The sequence below is a fragment of the Bombus pyrosoma genome, linkage group LG8 (genome assembly GCF_014825855.1).
Source record: "Bombus pyrosoma isolate SC7728 linkage group LG8, ASM1482585v1, whole genome shotgun sequence".
Taxonomy (NCBI): Eukaryota; Metazoa; Arthropoda; class Insecta; order Hymenoptera; family Apidae; genus Bombus; species Bombus pyrosoma.
The window spans coordinates 2273549-2297071 of record NC_057777.1 but is presented as its reverse complement, the minus strand read 5'-3'; the positions used below and the strand labels follow the sequence as shown (position 1 = coordinate 2297071).

General features: G+C 45.4%; 1 protein-coding gene across 3 annotated transcripts in view; it reads left to right on the top strand.

The window, feature by feature from the left end:
- Positions 1 to 23523, top strand: part of LOC122570198 (S phase cyclin A-associated protein in the endoplasmic reticulum) — a 56460-nt gene that overhangs the window by 19716 nt on the left and 13221 nt on the right. For 2 of the 3 annotated variants that reach the window (XM_043732216.1, XM_043732218.1), the window contains exons 12-15: positions 2346 to 2769; positions 3853 to 4044; positions 7305 to 7478; positions 7702 to 7732. In XM_043732216.1, the coding sequence (XP_043588151.1) occupies positions 2346 to 2769; positions 3853 to 4044; positions 7305 to 7478; positions 7702 to 7732 (821 nt within the window). Of the gene's footprint in view, positions 1 to 2345; positions 2770 to 3852; positions 4045 to 7304; positions 7479 to 7701; positions 12868 to 23523 lie in introns of those variants that run through there. The other variant, XM_043732217.1, reaches the window with a different exon arrangement.

Here is a 23523-nt window from a genome sequence, read left to right as displayed (position 1 = left end):
ACCCCTCCGCAAACATTCAATGATAGATCGGAATCTTAAGGGAGGGGGAGCGATGATGCATGGGCCAGGCCCTCGTAATGGTCAGACGTGCGTGAAGATCGCAAGATCGGATCTTTCCGTGCTTCTTCCGAATTGTCTGGCTATCGCGTAACTGGGCTACGCAATTGCTATCCGCAGATGGCCAATTTTCATTCGTATTCGTTCGTAGCATAGTTTATGGAACGACACCTCTTTCGTGCGATCGGATCATCCACGGTCAACTTTAATTTTCCAGATGCGTCAGTAGACTTGGCTCGTTCCATACAATTTTACAAGTAACGAATTATTTATTGTTCATTTTCCAGAGAAGTCATCCTTATCGGTAATCAGATTTTGCGGTATCGTTTACGTTGCGGCGGAATCATCAAGGAGGCTAGGAAAAAAGAAAATTAAATAGCAAAATATGTGGGTCGTAGGACGATGGTCTTGTTGGTCGGTTCTATCGACTTTGCGGAATGCGAAGCAGCACGAATCGGAGGCGGATCAACCCGCCCGAGCAGAATTATTACATCCTGCAGCAAGGACACGATCCCCTTACCGACTATCATTCGTGTTATTATAGGTTAAGAGGGTGTAGCTACGATTCGAGCGATTCTAATCCATGCGCGCATCTCGCTGCATTTTATTAGCGTATTTACCGAATCCCTCGGAGTACCGTCGAAAGTATCGGTATTATCGGCTGTTCGTGTTCGTCCATTACGTTCGTCGCTTCTATCATCGGAATGACGGAGCTTAAGCGTCTTTGCTTTTATACGTATCGATGAATTATGCAACAACAATGCGAATCAGTGTTGGTCCCAGCGTCCTACTACCCGGTACGTTTCCATCCGCTTTATTAATATCGTTATATTTCGAAAACAAGTGAAATTTATTCCCGGTATTTGCCGATGTACACCTTGCCGGTTAACGAGATACAAGGACAGAATTTCCATACGTTTCATACCTAAATTTATCGACGCGTACTGGCAAGATTTGTAGGAATATCGAATGTAAATATCGCAAAGAACACGTAGACGTTACACGTCTGTATAACGCGCCACAAGTCCAAATTCGAGGTGTCGTCGTCATCCTGACGCGTTTTCTCAAAGCGCCCTCCTTCGTAGCCTCGTAGCTTACAGGTCCACGCACATTCCATTCTTAGCTTTCTCGCTTAAGCGTCGCTTTAAACGGACGTATCTTCAATCGCGTGTAATTGATAGGTAGCCTAACCCCCGGAACAAGCCGAATCGTGACATATCAATCGAGCAACTATGACGGCGGGACCGTTTCATTATCGAGTCTGGAGCAAGGGTTGCTCTTTCTCTCGAAAAGTCCCCGTGGCATAGAGAACGGGAGGCCGCGGAAGTGTGCGTGTCGAGTTCAGTGGCGTCGGATTAGCTTGCAGCTAGTTATGATTAGAGGAGACAGTTGGCCCTCCACCGGACTACTTCATATTCGAATGCTGATCGGCGGCAGGCGAGCGTAGCCCAAGCATGTCGGTGTTTCGGTGGAAAGGGGGGCGGCGATAATACGCACTGACAGCCGCGCACCCTCGACAACCCGGTCGCTGGGGGGTCACGAGTGAAAGAAAGGGCGGATGGGTGCCGTACGAGAAAAGAAAAACACATACAACAACCCGATAGAATGAGCATCGCATGCGCCGACGCTTGTTCCCTCTTCTGCCGGCTTGTGCGCGCAGAATTACCCACTGATGTTATAATCCTCTCGTGTTACGCCATCGCACATGCTGTCCTGTAAGCAATACATTGTTTTTTTTCTTCCGTCTCTCTCCCGAACGCGCCTCTTTTTGCCTGTTACATCCCCCCGCGACGGTTTATGACGCCAAATCTATCGGAACCCATATGCACACTTTGCCGCCGTGAACGAGAGACACGGTGTCGCCTGTTCTGTTGTATACCGATCGGTGTACACTGCGACAAGTCTTTGTTGAATCGAGACAACCGGAATTAACGAACGATCGACGTAACGATAGCGTAACCTCGGTGCGAATGAACGTCGCCAAAGAATCGAGCACATTGACCAGCGACCAACACGAGTTGACAGCTGCACTCGCAGCTTTCTTTTAGAATCGTTAGTCGAGAGTTTAAAGTCTCATTCGCCGACGCTTTGTACTTTCTTCCAGTTATTTCTCAACGTAGAATAACCTCTTGTCCGATATGTATGCTATCCGCCCATATATCGTTGCGTTTTTAAACATAAATTTATTACGATAAGACGAGTCGTGATTTATGCTTGTCAGGATAGATTACACGTGGCTGAAGCTACTACAAATAACGGAGTTAGCAACAATGTTAAACGTGTTTCAGGTACTTGGTAGCAGGTGGATTGATAGACCGTGTGTTTCGTCACAGTCGAGCTCTGATCGAAACCGACTTCTTCGTGGATCAGGACCACGAATCGCCGGTTTTGTCGTCGTCGTACGATCTACTTTATCGCATCTGTTGCCATTTAAAGAAATCAACGGATCAAGATGTGGGAAATATTCACGAGGGCAACAACAACGTCGAGCAGACCAACGTCGAGTCGCACCTTCTCTCGACGTTGGCCTCGGCCGAGGCTGCGGGAGCGATCGGCGCACTTTACGCTGCAGTTGCACTCACACCGCAAAATCAGAAAGGATCCTCTCCGACCCCTAATCAGATTACGGTATCCCAGCCTATGAGGATTCTGATCGTTCGCAGCCTTAGGCTACTTAAATCGATCGCAGGGCTGAACATTCAGAAATTACAGGTACGTACCTCAACCTATCTTTTAACCCGTTACTGTATATTTTGTCCCTTCGAGTATTTTCAATAGCATAAAATTTGTGCAGGTAAAATTCGCTTTAATAACGCAGACTCGAAAGAAACATCGATCGAAAGTGGTTCATCCGATACATACGAAAAGCCCGTCTATTTGCTTTAAAAGGGAACGATGAAAAGTATCGTGCGAGCGTTAGCAAGCGAGGAAGGTTTAACTTTATCCGTTTCCCTGACCAATAGGACACGACGTCTAATTAATTAACCACCGTTTGACGTAGGGGAGAAGACAAAGGATCCGCAATTAACTCCTTCGCTTTGTCTCACGTATCAACTGTAACCTTTGTCGTGGCACTCTTTATCTTATACTAAATGCAAACTTTGAAAATGTAGTTTCATCCTATCGATCGAACGGCGTTAATCTACGTTTCGATTAGCATTAATCTGAGTCTCGAGAAAGTGACATTTTCCGTGGCTGCGGAGATTAACGAAATTTTATCGGGAAAGTGAACTTGGATCGTTGTTCTCTCTATCACCGTATCCTCTTTATTAGATCGAGTAGCGCAGAAAGTGCAATACAGATATTATATGTATATATCGCGTGTCGTAGGGGTTCGCCTGTCAAGATAGAAAGGCCTCCCGTGTAGTCTGCAATGGTCGAACCACGAATTGAATCGAAAGCTCGCGCCCCCGTCCACAAAAACCATAAGGGCTATCCAGTGTCCCATTGGAGAGCCTGCTGAGTCTCATGGGGCACCGCCTCGATTATCCTTGCGGTCCACGCAGCCGGCGTTTGTCGAAAAACCAACGTTTATTATCTATTCTCTTTGACTTTCTGACAACCGAGTCTGGCCGTTCTTTAATCTCCGCCAGAGTCTGTCTCTTGTTGCGTTTCAAAGAGATCCGTCTCGTTGCGTAGACGCGATGGTTTAAGAATATTTCCCGATACGTCCGACGTCTATTAATCGCTTAATCGCGCGATCATTTTGGAACCAAGTTCCGTGAAAATTTTGAACGAATTCTCCCAATTACACTGCAGGCAATTTCTTTCAGAACGCAAATCTTCTGGTTTCAGAACCTCCTAGGAGCAGAAGGTACCAACCTGCAATGGCGACTGATAGCTAGTCATGTGATAACCCGATTATCACGAGATCCAATATCGCACAAGTCGGAAATTGGATCTGCGCAGAACACTAGTGGTACTTACATCCTGTCAGAACTGTTCCAGGTTCTGGGATATTTTGCAGTTAACAACCCGGAAAATCAGGTAAGCCTGCGCTCCGAAAGTGTTCTCCGAATTAAAGGTCATTTCGCGCAATTTCCACGACATACGTGTTTCTTGGCGTGTAACATTAGGCGAAATAAATTCTCCAAGCTCGTAAACACGTTGAACGTCTACCAATCTCGTGCTCGATTCTGAGAAAGTTTCCAAGATCATCTGCGGAACCGCAACGATTCCGTCGCATCCCCGTGCCGGGGGAGAGAGCGAAGCTGGTAACACGCATAAATCGTGTAACGAGACCGTCGTTGCCCCGGATGGTCCCCTCGCAATTTACCAACCGAATCGGCCGGCAGTTAAAGGTTAAAAGCGTTTTTCCGCTAGTTTCCCCGTCCCATATCGGATGCACTTTCGGCAGGCAAGCGCAGACAAGCAGCCGACCTTCTTAAAAAAGGCGGCGAAAGACGAATGCGCGACGTCGTCGGTGCACTCAACGCTACACATCCCGATGCATCCAGCACGCGCTGGATTGATGCACCCTCCTCGCCGGCTCGGCGCGGCCCGGCGCGGCTCGGCGCTGCGCGGCTGCACGGGGCTGACGTATGGAATGGAACCGAGTAAATATATCTTAACTGCATTCGGCCGTATATTGATGGGAGGTCCGCTGAGTGTGTTGTGTCTAACAGCTTCTTCCTTCTTCGTCGCGTGTTGCGGGCCGCATTTCACGCGAATGTACCGGGTGACTCGATCGCCCATTCCGCGAGTTGATGGATGATGGCTCGTGGTCCGGTTGGTTTTCGTTTCGGCGCTCGCTACACTCGCCGTGGATCGCGTGGATAAATACTCGGCGTGTCACCGATCGATATTTTCATCGATAAATCGCGGTACTGGCATTTACTGGCAGAGTGGCGAGACGTTTCCGCTTGTTCCATGTAAACGATATATTCTCCTCCTTCGTGCGTCGAATGGCGCGGATACCTGAGGAACGATGTTTCGTGAAATATATAGATTTAATTTGTTACTCGACAGAGTTGCGTACGCGTGATATTTGTGGACCGTTTGGTAAAATAAAGAGTTGCTCGGAGATTTTACGAATACCCGTTGAGATGTTTACATTACAGACGCTCTCTAACTACTTCGAACGAGATGCTTCTTGAATGGACTTCTAAGTTAAGACTACTCTTCTTCTTTTGATGCTCGATCGGTCTATCCCCGAATTTAAAATCATCTCCTCGTCGAATACTTGATCGGATTTTCCTTTTAGAAACAACGTGTAGATTCGTGTTTGTTTTCATCTTTCCGTGTGCTTCTGTAAACACTGCAGACTGCATTAACACGGAACACCCTGTATGAATGGAGAAAAAGAAGATATCACAACGTCCTAGATTTCACAGGTTCCAGTTCCTTAGAATTCGAATTTCAATATTCAGAATATAGATTTCGGAAAACAAACTTCATTGAGCATGTTCGATGTCTCGTAACTTCTACCGTTCTCTGTGTTCGTGAAAACACGCTGTCACTTTGTCGCTGCATATCAGCTAATCGTCTTCTCTGAATTCCTCCCGAATATTCTTGTAGCCTGGTACAATTTATTTCTGCCTGTTTCAGTAACTTTATTGCCAAGTTCGTGAGCAAACGACAAACACGCGTACCTAACTTTCAAGACTAGTTCGGTACAGCTTTGTGAGTCTATAATTATTCGAACGGTTACGAATTTAAGGTAGGCTACTTTTGACTGTTACCACGAATATTTCCTTAATAACTATGCTATTTCAAGTTACTTTAAATAACAATATCTCGTCAAAGATATTGCTTCAAATATCCGATGGTTGTCTCTAGGATACGAAATTATACTCGACTCTGACAAAAGCAAAGGGTAGCTCGGTTAACGAGAATTCTATAACAGGGAAAGCAGGTATCTCTAGAAGAGATTGCCGGTTAGACGTTTTTCCCTCGTATTCATCGAGATATTTCTAGTCACGGAACAGACTACACGTGGAAATATGTGGCGCCTTGGAGAACATCGCGTCGCCACGTCCTTCCTTTCTGCGCGACTATCGAACCTCGTTTTTGAGATATCGGCCTCTCGGAAATCACCGAAGTATTCGATCTATGCTGAAGGATATCGAGAAGGAACGACTAGCTAAGATTAGACCCCATAGGTACAAAGCGCTTCTCGAGCATTTCGACGCGACAACCTTCGCCTATCGTCAGCCTAATTGTTCTGCTTAGAGGACTCCTTTGCCTCTATTTTTAGTCGCCCCCTCGAGATATCAGGTAAAAATGCGCCGCCGTCAAGAGCAGAGGAATTGGAAGGCTTGTGACTCGTACGAAGGCTTCTAACGAACCGTATAAACGACCGAACACCTTCTTTGTATCAGGGCGAATTTTCCAGTCAAGCGTTCTGTACTTGTTATCCAAGCAGTTTGCTCGCGGCCTTTTAAATACGATAAAAATACGTAGGATTCACGATCGTCGTAAATCTAGTTGGCGGTTTTATGCCGCGTAAAAATGATCTTTTAAAATAACGCACAAAATGGTACGCGGAGGAAAAAGGTTTACCATAGAGCGGCGCATAATTTATCGGTGCAATGTATCGTTCGCTTCACGTAATACAAAATTACTAAGCGATACACTCGTTGACAACTTATTTTTGACAAGTTTCAACGAAAGCGATAATATATACGTGATAAAAAAAAATACACGTAATAAAAATTGGCAAGATCATCGACGAACATTTTCGATCGAATCGCCTTGACCATCGTTCGTCGGTTCACCTTTGAAACGTCGTAAAACGATGAGATCTTGGAAACGGATTATCGGCGCATTCGCCTGATCGAAATGCACACTTGGCGAATCGTTGGAGCATTACCAGAGGGTACGCGTGTAACGAGGGACGTAGGTGAGGAAATAAAAATTCGTAATGTGGGTACTTCCTGCAGGAGACCTTTTCACAGGTGCACAAACCTGTTCGAAGACACTCGTTGAACCGCAGATGTACGTCATGACGTTCTCTTGTTCCTTGAACAAGAACTTGCCGCGTACCGACACCTGGATTATATAGGTGTGTTGTTTCCCACGATGTTTAAGGAAATTAATGATCTCGCGGCGCATTCGGCCCGCCGTAACTGATCATTTTCGTTCTGTGTAACGACCGTGAACGTACCTGTTAGCTAGTAGCTTCATGTGGGTGTTTTGCAATGGAAAACCAATCGTACGGCGGACCCGTCTGTTTGAAAGAATCGATTTAGCTATTCTCGTAGTTAACCGTTTGTGAATTCGATCGTAACGTTTAAAATCTGTTGCAGTTGGTACTTCAATCGGTTGGAGCAGGACCAAGCGTTCTTCAGCAACTGTGTACTCTTCCATTTCCGTTCTACGGTGCTCCAGGATTGACGTCATATATTTTCCCGACACTCTTGGCAGCCACGCATCAAAATCCGGAGGCTACAGCAGTCCTGTCTTGCGAATTATCTTATCAGGTAAATCTCCTTTTCTTCAAACAGATTTTCATCGGTATCTCTCTTTTAAAATTATCGAAATTGTCAAAATTTTTATGAAATCTTAACTCGACTTGTTACCTTTAATATTTTTCGTTCAACAAATTCTTAAGACGAGAACGATATTTTCAATCGCTAACGTTAGAAGATCGGATAAGCGAAAGAGAAAATTACAAAGAAACCAAATGAATGTTTTATTTCACAGCTGCTGGAGGAGTACAGAAATTCGGACGATGGTAAGCTAAATCCGTTGGTCCGTTTGCTGAAGGACTCGGTTGATCCATAATCGTCCCAATTACGATTCGATTAGTTCGTTTAAGTTTCTTCAAGTATCTTCGTTACACGCGATGAACTTCGTGGACGTAGTTAACCGCAGGATCATCGTTTCTATTCCGTTCGAAGAAGGTTCGGGGAACAGTTTTGAGAAAATTGTTGTTAGGTACGTCCATCGTTGGAAAGCTGTCTCGAGGCTGGTACTCGACATTGCAACGTATTTATACCGAATGCACGTGCTATTGCATACACGGAGGGTAATTGTCAAAATTCGAATCGAATTGGTGAAGACTAGGAGGCTAAATTTTTACCACGATCCTATCACTTTTAACAGCCGACCAATCGAAGGGTTTTTTTGCAGAAACCAATAATTGCGAAGAAATGCATTAGAATGCATCTTCTTTCTTTTTTTTTTTTTTTTTTTTTTTATTTCTTTAAACGTCATTCGGGCATTCAACTTTCAATCGCTATTGCGAAAATCAATAATGCTGCTAACGATCGTCGATTCGTGAGTTCTCCTCGACGTCATAAACGCTTATCTTCAACGCAGTGTAGTGTAGGATCCTCGAAACGTTTACACAAATGCAAAATTTTGTACGATAAGCGTATATGCTTGTTATCGAAGGTGGTTGATGCATTGCACGCGTTGAAATCACTTCTATATGTTTCTTTACTTTATGCTCGCGTCTGTGATAGCTTCTTCTCTTCGTATGCGTATTCCGATGAAATTCTAACGTTCGCAACGCGATACGCGGCACAAGCTACGAAGTTCGAAAATGAAAGGAAGAATCCTTGTTTCCTTAATTATTGCAGTTTTATCACAATTGAAATTCATTTCCCGTGACATTTATTTATCAAAGCTTGCCGATTATTTTAGCAGCGCTTTCAATATACAGCTTTGGCGGTCTTCCTATTTTATATAGAGATAAATGAAATGTAAATAGCGAGGAAAACGTTCGAAAATATGTGCTTTTCTACCTGCGTACGAATTATAATTTCTCTCCGCGTAATTTGCTGGGCTCTAGATCGGCAAATGAAGTAGCCGATTTTTTTCGTGATCGAGCCTTTGCTTCCTTTCTTGCGATCATTTCAGTTCTTCTAGTCGTTCGACAATGACACCTTCTAGTCTTAGGCTTTCTCCCTACGGACATTATTTACAGCGTGATAGAATCATATTTTACACAGCTTTTCTGTTTACGTTATTAATCATATTTTTCTTTATATCCGTGTGACTTCATATTACGTCACACGACAAAAATGATAAACGTTTATTTATAAATATTATTTTCTTTCTTCCCGCAATTTCTCGGTTGTTAGTTCTAAGATATTTATTTCGGTTGTTTCTCGAGGCGAATCGTGTCCAAAATACCAAATGATGAACAAATTTCGTTAATATCTTATTTTTGGATATTTGTTAGAAATACAAATTTTATTAGGAAATATTTTGCTTAGACGAACGTGATAACGAGAAAAGTTAATTTGTTTCTGTACAAAAACTCTTCGGTTCCCTTTCAATTTCGTGATGGACGCACGTAAGCAAACAATTTTCATGCTTCAGGCATCGTCGTTCGTATTACCACTTTACTTGGTAAATATAATTCATATTAATTGTACAATCGTGAGCTAGAATTATCCGTTAAGGAAGTTATTTCTGATTTCGCTGTTTCACCGTGTAATCGTTCGCTATTGCGTCGAAGATACAAAACTCGGCAAGTCCGTTTCGCTCGCAACGTTAACGAAGTGCAAGCTAGCGAAATACTCGTTGCCATGTTTTCGTGAATTTTCTCCACTTGCCGCGAAATATTCGAAAGAAAACTCGTCAACCTTTTCGTTTTCGTTGCGTCATCGTTGGAACGATTTCCGAACGGATATTCGAGCGAAACATTTCACGGGGCATTAAAACGATTAAAAGCGTGCTTTCATTCCCGTGTTCCCAATTACAGTCGTTCATGCATTTTTAGTCAAACAGCGTAATTGCCGTTGGAAACTGCTAAAGAAAGAAAAAAAAACAGGATCAGGTGGCAACGAATCTAAAACGGACTTGCGTGTTTTTGAATCTAGTCCGGTCAGCGATTCGCAAGCTTTATAACCTTACGATCGCAATTATATTTGTACGTTTAGTACGTGGCGTATACTTGTTTCTCTCGTTTTCACGCGTGCCAATAATTCGTGCAAATGAACGTGTCTTTTGAACGGGCCTTTTAAACGTTTTTAGCTGTCGTGCAATGATCGAGCTACGACTCGTTAGAATTAGAGTAACGTATCTCCGTGCGTATGTGAAACCACGTGAACCGTACCGAGACGATGCAAATTTCTGCTCTTTTTACTCCGTAAAATGTGCCACGCACAGTAGTAGTCGATCGAGCTAACGTCAAAAAGTGAAGAAAAACAAGAGAGAGAGAGAGAGAGAGAGAGAGAGAGAGAGCAGGATGAGGCTCGAAAGGCAAGAAAAAGACGTTTGAGAAACTGAAGATACATTCTTAGACATTAGTATTATCATATATCGGCATTTTTGACACACTTTACATTGTAAAAATGCAGAAATTTCTGTGCTTTAAGGCGCACATCCTTTTTCACGCTTCGTTTCGTTCAGATGAAGATTGTCACAGGACTTATATGACGCAAGGATACGGTGGTGGTGGTTCTCAGTTTCGTTACGACTTTTTACCACAATAGTTTTCTTGCAACTCGGCCACAACAAATAAACGAGTAACGAGAAACGATAAACGGATCACGTTATAGCAATTTTGCTAATTGAGGACCAGCCGTTTAAAAAATTCGTAAAGTTTCCTTAGCAGAGAATTTTTAGGATAACATGTGCTCTCGCTTCGTTATTTAGTGGCAACCATACTTTTCGCGAGTCTCGCATAAACTCGTGTACGTATTTAATCAAGATTGATTATATATGATAAATGTTTATTTATAAGAAATCGAAGGCATATTTTAATTTAAGTATACCAGCAACGCATTCAGCGCTACACAATTTCCTCTTTTTATTTATCGTTGTTTATCTTTATCTACACGTTTTACTTGCCGTCTTCTTCCGTTGTTTTTTTTTTTTTTCTTTTTGCCTCAACCGTTACACGTTTTCCTCTTTGTTTATACCTCGCGTGTTCTCTAGTATATTCTGTATTTCTAACGACAATTATTTCGAGAAAATTGAAATTTGAAGGAATAAGACACGAAACCCTTTGATACTTCGTAAGACAACATGTACATTCCATTCCACTACGCATACAACCAAAAATTCATATCGAAACATGTAGAGTATCCGTGACTCGAGTCTCTTATTTTAAAAGTTATCAATGAACGTTGTAATTTGTTTAGTTGCAACGAGCAGAAGATCTTCCAAATACGGTACAAGATCCTGTTTCTCAGAAATACGGGAACGAAACTCGAAAGCCCCAACAGTCTGTTATTTATTAATAATATTATTGCAGTCGTATTGTGACGCTGAATGGGTTGATATAAAATATTTATCGATATTACAAATGCAACGTGCTCTTCGAATAGATATTTATTTCACAACGATATGAATTTATCATAGTGCAATGTAAGATTATTTATTATGGAAAGAAGAAGGACGAAAGTAAGTACTTATAAAAAGGTACAGGTTTTCGTGGGTGCAGCGAACGCACTTGTGCAATGTCCTGCCAATGCAATTAATATTCAAGTATTATATATATATATATATATATATATTATATATACTGTATACATATATTTAGCGAATATTTAACTGTGTATTAAAGAAGGCAAGGATCGCGTAGGTTAAAGCTGTAATGTAACTTTTCCGTAAAAGTTTTGTAGCTCAACGGCTAAACTGAAAAATCTTATTTACAAAAGAAAACGTGGAAACACACAGACACACACAGTTGCCCCTATTTATTCTTCTTTTCATGTTTTCGTCGACTCTATTACGATTTATCGCGTTGATCCTTCAATCGACGGGAATCAAAAGTTTCATTTCAACTTTCGATAAAATTGATTTAATTTCCGTCATACGGGTAGATCCGAAGACGTTGTAACTCGTTTAAACAAGTTTCGTCTAAAGCCAGATTATTGTAAGTTGTTACAGAAAGAGATGATTGAACTTTCCGCGATGTTGGACGTGAGAGGTTGAATTTTATAGAACGACAAAGTTTTATACGAAATTCGACCTATGTATAATAAATAATCCTGCAATAAATTTTACAAGCTTGAATAGCTAGAAATAGGACCACTTTTTGGTCGCCGTTTGTTCGAGAAAGCAATGGACGCGTTATTTGCGACTGAAAAAATCCTCTTATAGAATTTATTTTGTATACGATCGACGATAAAATGAAGAAACGTTTAATGTACGCTGCAAAATTATCGCCGATTAAGTTACACTTATGCGACGATACGGTGTACAAAATCAACTTACATTGTAAAATATTTCTTGCTTTTTTATCATTTCTCTTTGTCTTTTTAAATCGATAGCGATATTTCTACGATATAACAAACGCGTCAAGTATTCCTTACTTTGTCTATCTATGAGACGATTAAACGATCAAAACTGGTGGAACATTCGTCGTTTTCAGTTTTAAATATCGCGTTCATTCCTGTTGATCGATACGACGAGCGTTGATATCGATCGTCGCTCTAACAAACGAATCGAACAAAGAGAAAAATCGTCGAGAAAGAAGAAGAAAAGTAAAACGAACGTTATTTTATCATCGCTGAAAACTAACGTTTAAGGGAAGATTATTCTAATCAGAGTACTCGCGTACCGTTTATATTTTCGAAGTAATTTAGCTCGATCGTCCCACGTAATAATACTCTTTCTTGTAAGCAATCTATGTAAAACTATACAAACTGATACAAACTGGAAAAGAGAGGGCAGCAGGAACAGATTGCGCGTAATACGAAGCGCGTACTTGGCCGACGCTGCGCGCCTCTACGAAAATTTCACGATCGATCGTTCGCGATTCCATGCCTGTTCACCTCGTTCGCCACGACGTGTTGCGATTAACTCGCTGATCGATCGAAGAAACAGAGGTCGAACGTGTACGCTTTGTAAGGTTCGCTAGACGTAGGAACGAAACTGAAACTAATAAATTTCGACGAAGAAGCTTTATCGTTTGTTCTTAAATAACCTCGTGCTTTCTCCCATCCTTAGCAGCCACTAAATCCTCTAAACGAACATTTTGTCCCGTAACTTTTAAAGAGATACGTATTTCCTCGCGAGTGTATCCTTTAAAATGATCTTTCAAATCGTTCCTGCCTTTTTACCTAAACGATCATCTCGCTCTTTTTAACGAACGTTTCCACCAATTTCACCGCGAATGTTACGTTTCTTCTATAACGTCCAATTCAGATTACGATTACTCTGCCTACGAGTTTAACGTTATCGATCAAGTACAATCCCATTTTGCCACAATTTTTGGTAATCTCGCGGAACGCTAACTGACTTTAAATTCGCCGTTTAAACGAATGTTTAATAAAAACATGCTGTGTCATTAGCTTTTTATCCACCTGTCGAAACGTGATGCGAGGCCGTTACTTGGCCGCAACTCGGTTAAGAAAGTCCACGGAAATGGCCTCATTTGGACGTTAAGAGGAAATGAAATGGAGCCGCGGATGAATGGATAGAGCAAGACTTTATCGGTGTACCGAAATTATCGTAATATTGCTTATTTTTACTTGATATATTTGTTGATCGGTTGACCGACTCGCCAAGTAGGAACGGCGCGACGTCATCGCAGCCAAACAACGCGAACACACTGCTGTGTCTTAGGCGTGTGCACCGAAACGGGCCGCGCACGAATGACGTATGGAGTGCATAGGGTAATCTTTTTTCCGGAGCGTTTTAGCGTGCCGGGGTCTCCACTTTTTCCCCGAGCGTAATCTATAGGCGCACTTAATACAGCTGCTCGTCCGAACAACTTCCCCGCAGCCTCTTTTTCCTCCTCTCGTCGCGCCGCGTTCTCGCGCTTTCCTCGTCGTCTCTGTCTCCTCTGTGTCTCTTGTACGCTCCGCTGTCTCTGGGAAAAAGAGGGACCAGGGGAAAAAGAGAGCGTCAGCTTCCACTTAGCGGCACCGTACGATATATCACGCTCGGTCGCTTTTACCCTGTAAATTGTGGAACCGCGTTTCGCGCACAACTGTACGCAGCCACGTGCAGCGACGCTGCTTTCGTCGCCGTCGAGGAAGAAGCTTCGCTCCTCGCAAGCAAGAAGCAACGAGAGTACCAGGGGTCGTCGATGATGTTTGCTTGATCCACCAACTATTAAAATTATACCAATTAGCGTACACGCGTTAATCTGCTTCGGCGACAAAAGCGCAAGATTATTGTTACTCGCTCCATCGTTGGTTACTTCGTTTCATTAAGCTTAGAGATCGTAAACCCACCGACCTATTCCGCTCTCGTTAACGCGGCTGTTAACGGCGACCAATCGTCTATTTGGCACCGAACTGTCTGCTTTTTCGTGTTCTCTCTGCTTGGGAGCCAGCCTGGATGGATCGACCCGTATCAACTTGCGTAAAAGGACTACGATTCTGCTGCTGCTGTAGCGACAGACGAAACGATAGAAGAAGGAAACGTCTCTGGAAAGGCAACCGTCGAACGAGCGATTATCGGTCGAAGGAGGATCGATCGAGGAGACAGTGGCATTGCGCGTAATCGGCTCGCGCTATGCCAACTGTACGCGACAGGGGCGCGGGAAACGTTGGCGTGACGGGGCGCGTAATGACGCGGGTGGGAAGAAAAATCGAGTACGAAGAAGAAGCGACCGGCAGCTCGTTTCCGAAGAGAGAGAATTCCCGAGAATGGGGGCAATTTGGTTACCTGGTGGACGGACTGTTCCAGGTCGGGTGTCGATCGATGTTCATCCACGTAAAAGGGTGGGCGGTGGTACGAGGGAGCGGATGGTTAAAGGATAGTGGCGGCGGTCGGGGTTGTAATAAGCGTAATGGATATAGCAGGCCTGCACGCATGCCCTCGCCTCGCGACGACCAGCGCGGCGTGTTCACGCAGCAAAGGGTTGCTCGTATAATCGTGAGAACGCCCACCCCCGTCCGCCGCCTCTCTCCTCCGCTTCCCTTCCCCTCCCTGTCCCTCTGACCCTCGCGTGGCCCTCGCGTATCCCTCAACCTCGTCGTCTCTCAACCCCGGCTTTATTTCTTTCGCTGTCCAGCGACACGGCGCGCCGTTATTTTCATTATGCCTGCCGTTTTATTTCGATCTGCCGATGCACAGGGGGAAAAACGCGTCCGCGCTCCAGGGCTCCTCGATATTCTGCTCGGAAAGAGCGACCCACCGAATCACCGGCCCAGGGGGGACACGCTAGGTGTTTCAGGATGAACGAAGATTAAACAGAGTGTGGTAAAAATAGCCGAGAATCGAACGTATTCACGCGCGGAGAACGGTTTCGCGGCTGACTGACTCTCCGCACGATGGATTAACGGCAGATCGATCATTTTAACGAATACCGTTATGATGGTAGTTAAGCACGCGGATGTAGTTCGCGAGGAAACGTTAGCTTCAACTCGAGCGCGTCGCGTGGCATAATCTGCTAAACGTTCAAAGTTTCGGGGAAAATAAGGAGACGAGAGGAAAAGTTAGAAGAAGTTTAGCACGACGGCGGAATTTATTTGCCGTTTTCAATAATCTAAACGATTCATCGCAAAGATATTAATAAAGTGCCCGGCACTTTGCTCGCGCTCACCTCTTTCCAGCGTGTTTCGCTCACTTTCGCCGTCGCTTACGTTATTTACACACGACCAACGTATACTCGTACTTTTATGTATCAAACGCTTGTTAGATTTTAACGCTTTAAGACTCGTCACGATCGGTCTCGCGACCCGTAGTTTCCCCGTTTGGTCGACAAGAGCTGGAAAAAGCCGGGGCTTGGACATCCTGACTGCTACACGGTTCGAGTTTGCGGTGGTTTCCGGTGAAAAGTTGGAGTTGGCTAACTCAATGTACCGGTTCGCTGGGTCACCGGAAGCTTTTATTGTTTTACAAGTTTACCGCGGCTTGGCGGGGCCGACTGACCCTGCCGGTAATTCGATTGCCGAAGACGGTACTTTCCTTAAAGAGGTTTCGCTTCGTTGCCCTCGGTTATCAAGAACGACCGCTTTATCCTTCGATCGCACGCTCTCGAGTGACTCGACTCGAAGCGGTTTCAGGATTGACGCGTCTAAAACGAAACGCGATAGACGCACGATGAAATTTTATTCTCGGTGACGTCGTTAAAATCTTCGACGCGACGAAGCGTCCGCCGAGAATGTTCGAGCGAGAAGTTGGAAATGATAAATAAAGACACCTCGTGTCTCGTAACGGCGATTAAATATATTTGTAAACGATTTTCCATGTTTCGCGGATCTGCTGAAAATGTTTGGACAAATAGAGCCCCGACATAAGGCGCGTAGAACGCGTACGGCGTTGCACGGCGCGCGATTGAAAGAGGAAACAAAGATAAAATGGAAAATCACTTTCTGGAAATAGCGATTCGTCGAGCTTCGGCGTTGAACGACAACGACGTTCGAGGACGCGTGATGAAAGTTGGCGACGCGTCTCGTGCAAGAGCAGGAGGCGAGATCGATTGATCCGCCGCTCTCCGTTTGTGTCCCGCGAAGGAAATAAAGCAAAGGGCGTGTTTGGTGTTTCCGTTTCTATGGACGCTTGACCTATTGTCTCAGAGGTTTAATTTTTGGCCCCTGCTCCGCACGAGGTTCTTCTCCCGCGGCTCGCCCGCGTCTCCCTCTGTTTCGGTTCCTCCCACGTCATCGGGAGTCTTGCCAAACGTATTCAACGCTCGTACACGCGACAATGCGTCGTTCTCGTTGCGGGACAAGGCGATGCACAATGCGACAGCAATCAGGAGTCGCGCCCCTGTCAGCGGGATCTGCCTCTGTCCCTCTATCGAGTCTCTCCTCTCCTTCTATCTTTCCTGCCTGGCTCTATTTTTTCCCTTTTCTTTTTTCTTTTCTCTCCTCCATTCCTCCGTTTTTGTCTCCTTTTCCCATTCAAAGCCTATGAAACACGCTGCTCAATGGGACAGACCGGGTCGGAAAGGGGGTCGAGAGGCAGATAAGAACGATTCTTCTCTCTTTCTGCGATTTCGCGGCAGGAGCCAGTGATTTCACGAGTCTGTGCCGGGATAAGAGATTGCCGGAGGAGCCTGGACGATGAACGGACGACGAGAAATATTTTGAGATACGCGAACCTCGTTACGGAGGAACAAGAGAAACACGAGAAGACAGCGCGAGACCGAAGCGGTCGTCCTGCGATTGGAATAAAAAGCAGCACCCATTGCGATTCTATGGTCGTCGTGACCGTGAATCCTGGCGAAACACAGCACCGCGTCAAAGTCGACGACGGTTTTAACGAAAATAAAAGTCGTTCTCGTTCGGCCATGGACGAGAATACAAGGAGAAACGGTTTGGGAACTGAGCGAACATTTTACGCCACTGTTGTAACGCCACTGATGTGTTTGCCCGGCCCGATGGATGGATGGATGAATGCTTTGCTTACGCAGGGAACGACGCACTGGGTAAACAACGATTGGGTTTCCTCTTCGACCACGTCCTTCTCCTAGACTTTCTGCATCCTACACGGTAGATCCTGTATCCGGCTCGTCGAGGAGAGGGTATCCTCCGCGGTTAGCAGAACCGATCCGATTTCGAGGGAGAAAAAGTGGAATCGACGGGCCACCCTTTTCTTCCTGCTCCCACGCTCTCCCTTTTTCCCATTGAAAATTGTCAGTTTCTCGTCGTGACGTTCCCGGGATACGTACTCCGAGGGAGATGTGGGAAATTCTAGTAGCGTTCGAACGGCGTACAATTTCTTCTTCCTTGTCTATCCGTCGTGCTCTTGGTAGAAGTATACTTCTGGTATGATTTCTCGATTCTACGCGTTTCATCCATATCGCGTACGTATTTCGCACGAAACGATATCCACCCTTCGTTTCTACGTTTTCGTTCAATTCTTCCTACAAATAGCGCGAACCGCGACGAGGAAGATCGACGAACTTTCTTTTAATCATCGATGAACGATTCGCGCATGCGATGTTTCCATTATGAACACCGTGGTGGAAGCTAAAAAAAAAAAAGAAAAAAGAAAAAGGAAGACAAGAGGGCGTCCACCCTTCTTCTCGTCTTCATCCTGCGCAGGAAGTATTTCTTCCGAGTCGGTGGATCATCAGTCAGTGCGACGGCGAACAGAATTTCGCATCTGAATTTTTTCGCTCCTACGTTTCTGGTTCTACCCGATGATCCACGATGTGCCACGAATCGTTGCTCGCCGAGAGCTATTCTTCCGGCTCGACGGTTTCCTTTATTACGAATCGAAGCGATTTCGTCCACGGATACGCGACTTGACGCGAAATTGCGTAGCCCATCTTTTACGACAGGCATCGCAATCTCGTTATCGTTCGCCTGTTCTTAACAGGATCGGGGTTCGCAGATTTTCATGGATACCGCGATACGTTAATCGACGGGCAGACTTTATCGACGTTTCTAATTGTCCAAAATATCCCGTATACGCGATCGACAGGTCGAAGAGCGAGTTCGTTGGCGTTTCTTCGGAAAGAAGGCCATCGACTCGTACGAATCGCCGTCTCGAAGAAATCAGGTGCGCCGAACAGGCAGCCAGGCAACAAAGGAACGTCTGGAGCGCGAAGTCTTGCGATTCGGAGGAGAAGCCAGCCCCTATGCAGGAAGTATTTCTTCCGAGTCGGTGATCCGGAGCGGAAATGAAAATTTCACATCTGAATTTTTTCACCAGACGTCCTATTCGAAGGGGGTAGGCCAAAGGACAATGGGAAAGCCAGCCCGTGTCACCCTTGCGTTAATTTCTAACGGGGCGTTCGCCCCTCCACCCTTCGACCTTGCAGCCCTCGCAGTCTGAAACTATCGTTCGCCCTCTCGTCCCTCGTAGCTCCATCTCCATTATAGACTTCTTCGGGTACATATCCGGTGACCTGATTTAAACACCGAAGAGGTCCACTTCCTCTACTCGAGCAATCGCTTAATCGATAACCAGGGATCTGTTTCCCAGCTTCTCCTAAGACGGCCTTCGCCCCTTCCAACGTCCCTGTCCTATCGCGTATGATTTTCGTACAAAGGAGAATTTGGCAAATTTAAATCAATTTTCGAGTAAGATTTATACGACAGACACTACGGATTAACGCACGCGATCCAAAATGACGATGGTAAACGATGCGGTAAGAACGGGTTTGAGCTACTAGAAATCGGTTGACTGGTGTCCCCGACGGGGAAATCCCACGTCGAATTCATCCTCTCATGGTGATGTCTCCAGTCGAGCGTCTGCCATCCCACTCGTGATGATACTCCCTAAATAGCAACCCCCATGGAGACAATCAATCAGCTGGTCACTGGACCTTGACTGTGTCCACATTGCGCTTTCTGCGCTTCTCTCTCTCTTCCTCTGGCGCGATAATGGGCGTGAAGCCCTTTCTCTCGTTCGATTCCTCTCTGTCTGTTTCGTCGTACTTTACGCGTAACTCGCCAGATCGGCGAATAGACGTCATGGACGGCTAGAGGGGCGCGAGCCTATGAAATAAAATAACACGTAGCTATGAATGGATTGGCGCATCTGCGATTTTTGACGGTCCATCGTTGGTCATCCAATCGTTCCTCCCTTTTTTTTTTTCTCCTCGGTCGTTGTTCCTCGATGCCGCGAGACGCGACGCGATTCCAGGTAGCAACATTCGACAATTCGTTCCGCAGAGGGTGCTGGTTCCATTCGTTTACGCGTTATGCCACGTCGAACGAAAATTACGTTGTCTCGGGAACCGACGAGTCTGGCGCGGGGCGAAAACGTTCTCGTAATTAATCAGGTCGGATAGTTGTCCCTAGACGAACGCGTTCTGTTTCGGCAAACGGAATTTTCAACGAAAGCCAGTTACTTCCGTTCAACCGGGTCTTCGATCAGCGATCACCGGACGGAAAAAGAAAGACTGTCGATTCCGGACAATGACTCGGTACAAAGCGTCGGTGGTGGTAACTTAGTGTGCGTCCCTAAGCAGCTGAGCGCGAAGAAGCAGCTCCTCGCAATCTCGCAGAACCTGCCCCTCCCACGGGGGATCGTTAGATTGCACGCGTTCAGCACGGAGTTGACATACAAACAGACGGCCAGTGTTGTAATTAACCGCAATCATCGACGGCAAACACACATCGCTCGCGTCCCCGTGGGATATCATTGACCGAGCGGGATATACGCGTAAGGAGTACATACGCTGTTCCTGATCAATATTTATGACCGAAATCCAAGGGTGGAGATGCCGGTTCACGAGCGTACGCCTCGGAGGATACGAGAACCGCGGTCAATATTTATGACAGCCGCCGAGCACGACGCAGCGTAGAGAAGATTCGATTCGCCACGATCTCTCGCCAGATTTGTTTGACTTCCGCTCGTGCGCAATTCCTCTTCGTCGATCGATTTGCCGATCTGCGCCGCGACGATAGCCAGTCGCGTGGCGGTTCCAAGCTCCACACGACGTCGGATTCCAACCACGAAATTTCGATTTCGTTGCCATTTCGATCAACGATACGTTTGGATCGATCTCCTAATAGTTGAAAAAACATACGACCCATGCCGAACCACCTACACCGCGCGAGATCTCCGTCGACTAGCAACAACGAGCCTACGAAATACCGCACGATCTTCTACGTTCTCCGAATACTCGTATTCACGGAGTCGGTCGAGCAACCTTCGGCTTTCCCTTTTCTCTGTTTAAGTCCACCCGCGCTGCACTCATACATCTTCTTTAACGCGTTCGCTTTCGATACCCTTTTGTTGCTAAACTAGTAAATGTTTTATATACCCGCGCAACTCCTCCCCGGCAAGGCTTGTAACCTCTCCTATGTACTCGCAAGACGACACAGATATGCTTTTAGCGAGAGTCAGGGGTGGAACGGTGCGTTTCCGAGCGCACGCGTCTTCCGGCCGACTATGTGCGTATATACGCATCGACGCACACCGAGATCGGCCTCGCATTAAGGCGACAACTCGACCAGCTCCTGCTACGCGACCAGGGAGGGCATCGCCAAGAAGGGAAAGCCCCGTGTCGCTACCATATAGAATACAGCGGAGGGTTGCTGGTCTACTTGCACCAGATACTTCGACACCTGGAAAATTACTCGCTTGCCGCTGATTTCTTCGGGGCCAAGGGTTATCTCTTCGGGCTCGTCGTTGTCTCTCTTCGTTGCAGTTACTGCACCGTCGCCTGTACGAGTTTCGTTCGACTCGCGGAAAATCTATCTTACTAACGCGCAAACTTGATTCGTAAAGCTTCGTATCGTAAATTGTAATCTCTCGGACAAACATTGTATCGTATGCCACGTTCCCGTGGTTTTAATACGTCTTTAATAGAAGTTCGATCAAATAACGTTGGTCGAGTAAATCGTAATCCGTGTATAAAATACGATGACGTAAACTGGCCACTGTTCGTTAAGACCTTGGCGAATTTCAAAGTTTCGCTGCTAAGTTAATTGTTTTACGACTCCATTACCGAATTGGCTGTCCCTTGGAAATGAATGTTTGCGATGCTGTTTAAATCGAAACGTGTTCGCGTACCGATACAGCGGAATATGATCGCGAATATCGTCTCGAATCGCGCAGAATATCGCCAAGCCGGATTATTCGCAGTTGGAGTAAATCGGAATGAGTAATCGCAATGTTCTACGAACTGCGCGTTCCAGGAGCCGCTTTTAACGATTTTCTTCCGTTCCGGTCGTGAAATTACGATACTATTTTTAATTAAAATTTCCTCGTGAAATACAGCCCCTTGTTTACGAATTTCGTTAAAAGACGCGTTATTCCTGTATTGCATGGAAAAATCGAGATACAACATTTTAGATGAATTTCGCCGATTGGGCGAAACAACATTTTACGTCGAGTAAAAAGCGTTTTTATTCTCGATAAAAAATGACGAATAATATCAAATGAACGTAGTAGAAGGTTGCTTTTGTTCCAACATTTTACCGCGCGTATATTATTGCAAAGTTATGGTAAAAAAGTAAATGTTGCGTTAATGGATTCGGGAATATCATTTTGCCGGCAAAAAGGTAACGCGTATAAATTTACCAAATTGTTACATTTCATATCGGAGAGCGTTAGATTTTCAGAATGTGTTTCAACCAGTTAGCTATTGCTGCCTCTTTGGGAACTGCGTGCCTAAATTCATATTTTTTTATTTGTTCGTTTTATTTCCCCTTCGCCTCCAAATACTCGAAACGTCTTAAAATTTACGAATATATTTTGATTTTCGCTAAAATTGCAATTCAAACGGCAAGTTCTAGCTACTTTCCACGCGCGACGAGTATACTCGTCGTAACGCAAAATATCGCCATCTCTTCGTGACGAGTATACTCGTCGAAAACAGCTAACCGGTTGAACGGGGAACTAAATTCAACGGAAAGATATGAAACGCGTTGTCCAAACTCGTTCGTTGTCTGAAACGGTTAATCGATTGATCTAAAAAAGTAACTGTAGCGCGCGTAGATCGTAGAAAAGGACAGTCGCAAGGGCCGCGAGACCGAGATGGCCCGTAACTCGTCGAAGCTCCATCCTCGAACGGCTCGCTCGCGCTACAATCGAGCGTAAAGTGCAACATGTTCCAGATGGAAATAGAGACCGAGGGTGCATTGTGAAGCACCTGTTTTAGCTCGCAACCACCCCGCGCGTTTCTACAGAATCATGATTAAACCTCTCTGTCCGACTGCTACTCCGCCCCCCGATTTCGTCCCGTCCACGAACATCGTAGGGTGCAACCTTCGATTCGACATTTGGTGTGATTGTCGCGAGGCGACGCGATGCCGAGGGTGCAGCACGGTGCAACTGCTCTAATGCTGATTTAATCAAAATCCTAGCTGCCATCCCTCGGGCCTGACACGGATTTACGCGGGGCCGCTCTCGTAATCACGCGTGTTCTCCCTTTTTCTTTTTCCCTCTTTCGTCACTTTCTTCCATTTGTTTGTAACATATAATCTATCACCGGAATGCTTTTAAATCCTTTTAATAAGTTTCGATAAGTCGATAAAATCGTAGTTGCCATCTATCGAATCAGCGTTTAATTCGGTATTTACCGTGATAGGTATTTTAAAACAAAGAAATGAGAATTTAAAAAAATTGATCGCGCTCTTTCAACGTGTACCGACGCTAAAATCAATCTTCGGCTTCCCTAAATTCGACTGCGTAAGACGGTGTTCCCACATACGCGCGCAAACGCATACACACGTACATAGACGCGTCTGTGAATCTATTGGCTGCACGTGTGTAAGTACAGGGGCGGCATTAGGCACATATGGCCTGTATACACGCCGATTATTGCATTAGCGATGTAGATCCAAGAATAATAATCAAAAGGGACACGGCCGATTCGATCATCAATCGGCAACTATACGTCGACCAACCTACGATCGACGTATCGTATATTAATCGGAAAATCTGCACACAATTTCACGCTTACTATATTTACCGACCAATGATTTCGGATACACGTTCATCCCTTCGTACGATGTGTCTAATTAGGATATCAATCCTCGTTGGAGAAATGTGAGAAATGTTGACGCTGGAGCGCGATATCGGCGAGCATTTCGGTCGTTCGTCGCGATATCTTGTAAAAATGTCTCGGCCTTTTAGAGGGTGTGGCGATTCGTCGCGGGCGTCGAACACGGTCGACGTGACGATTTTACGTCGAGGCTGGTTGCGCTTTTGCGAGACGGCGAAATCGAATTTATTATCTGGAACGAAGGGTATGCGGCG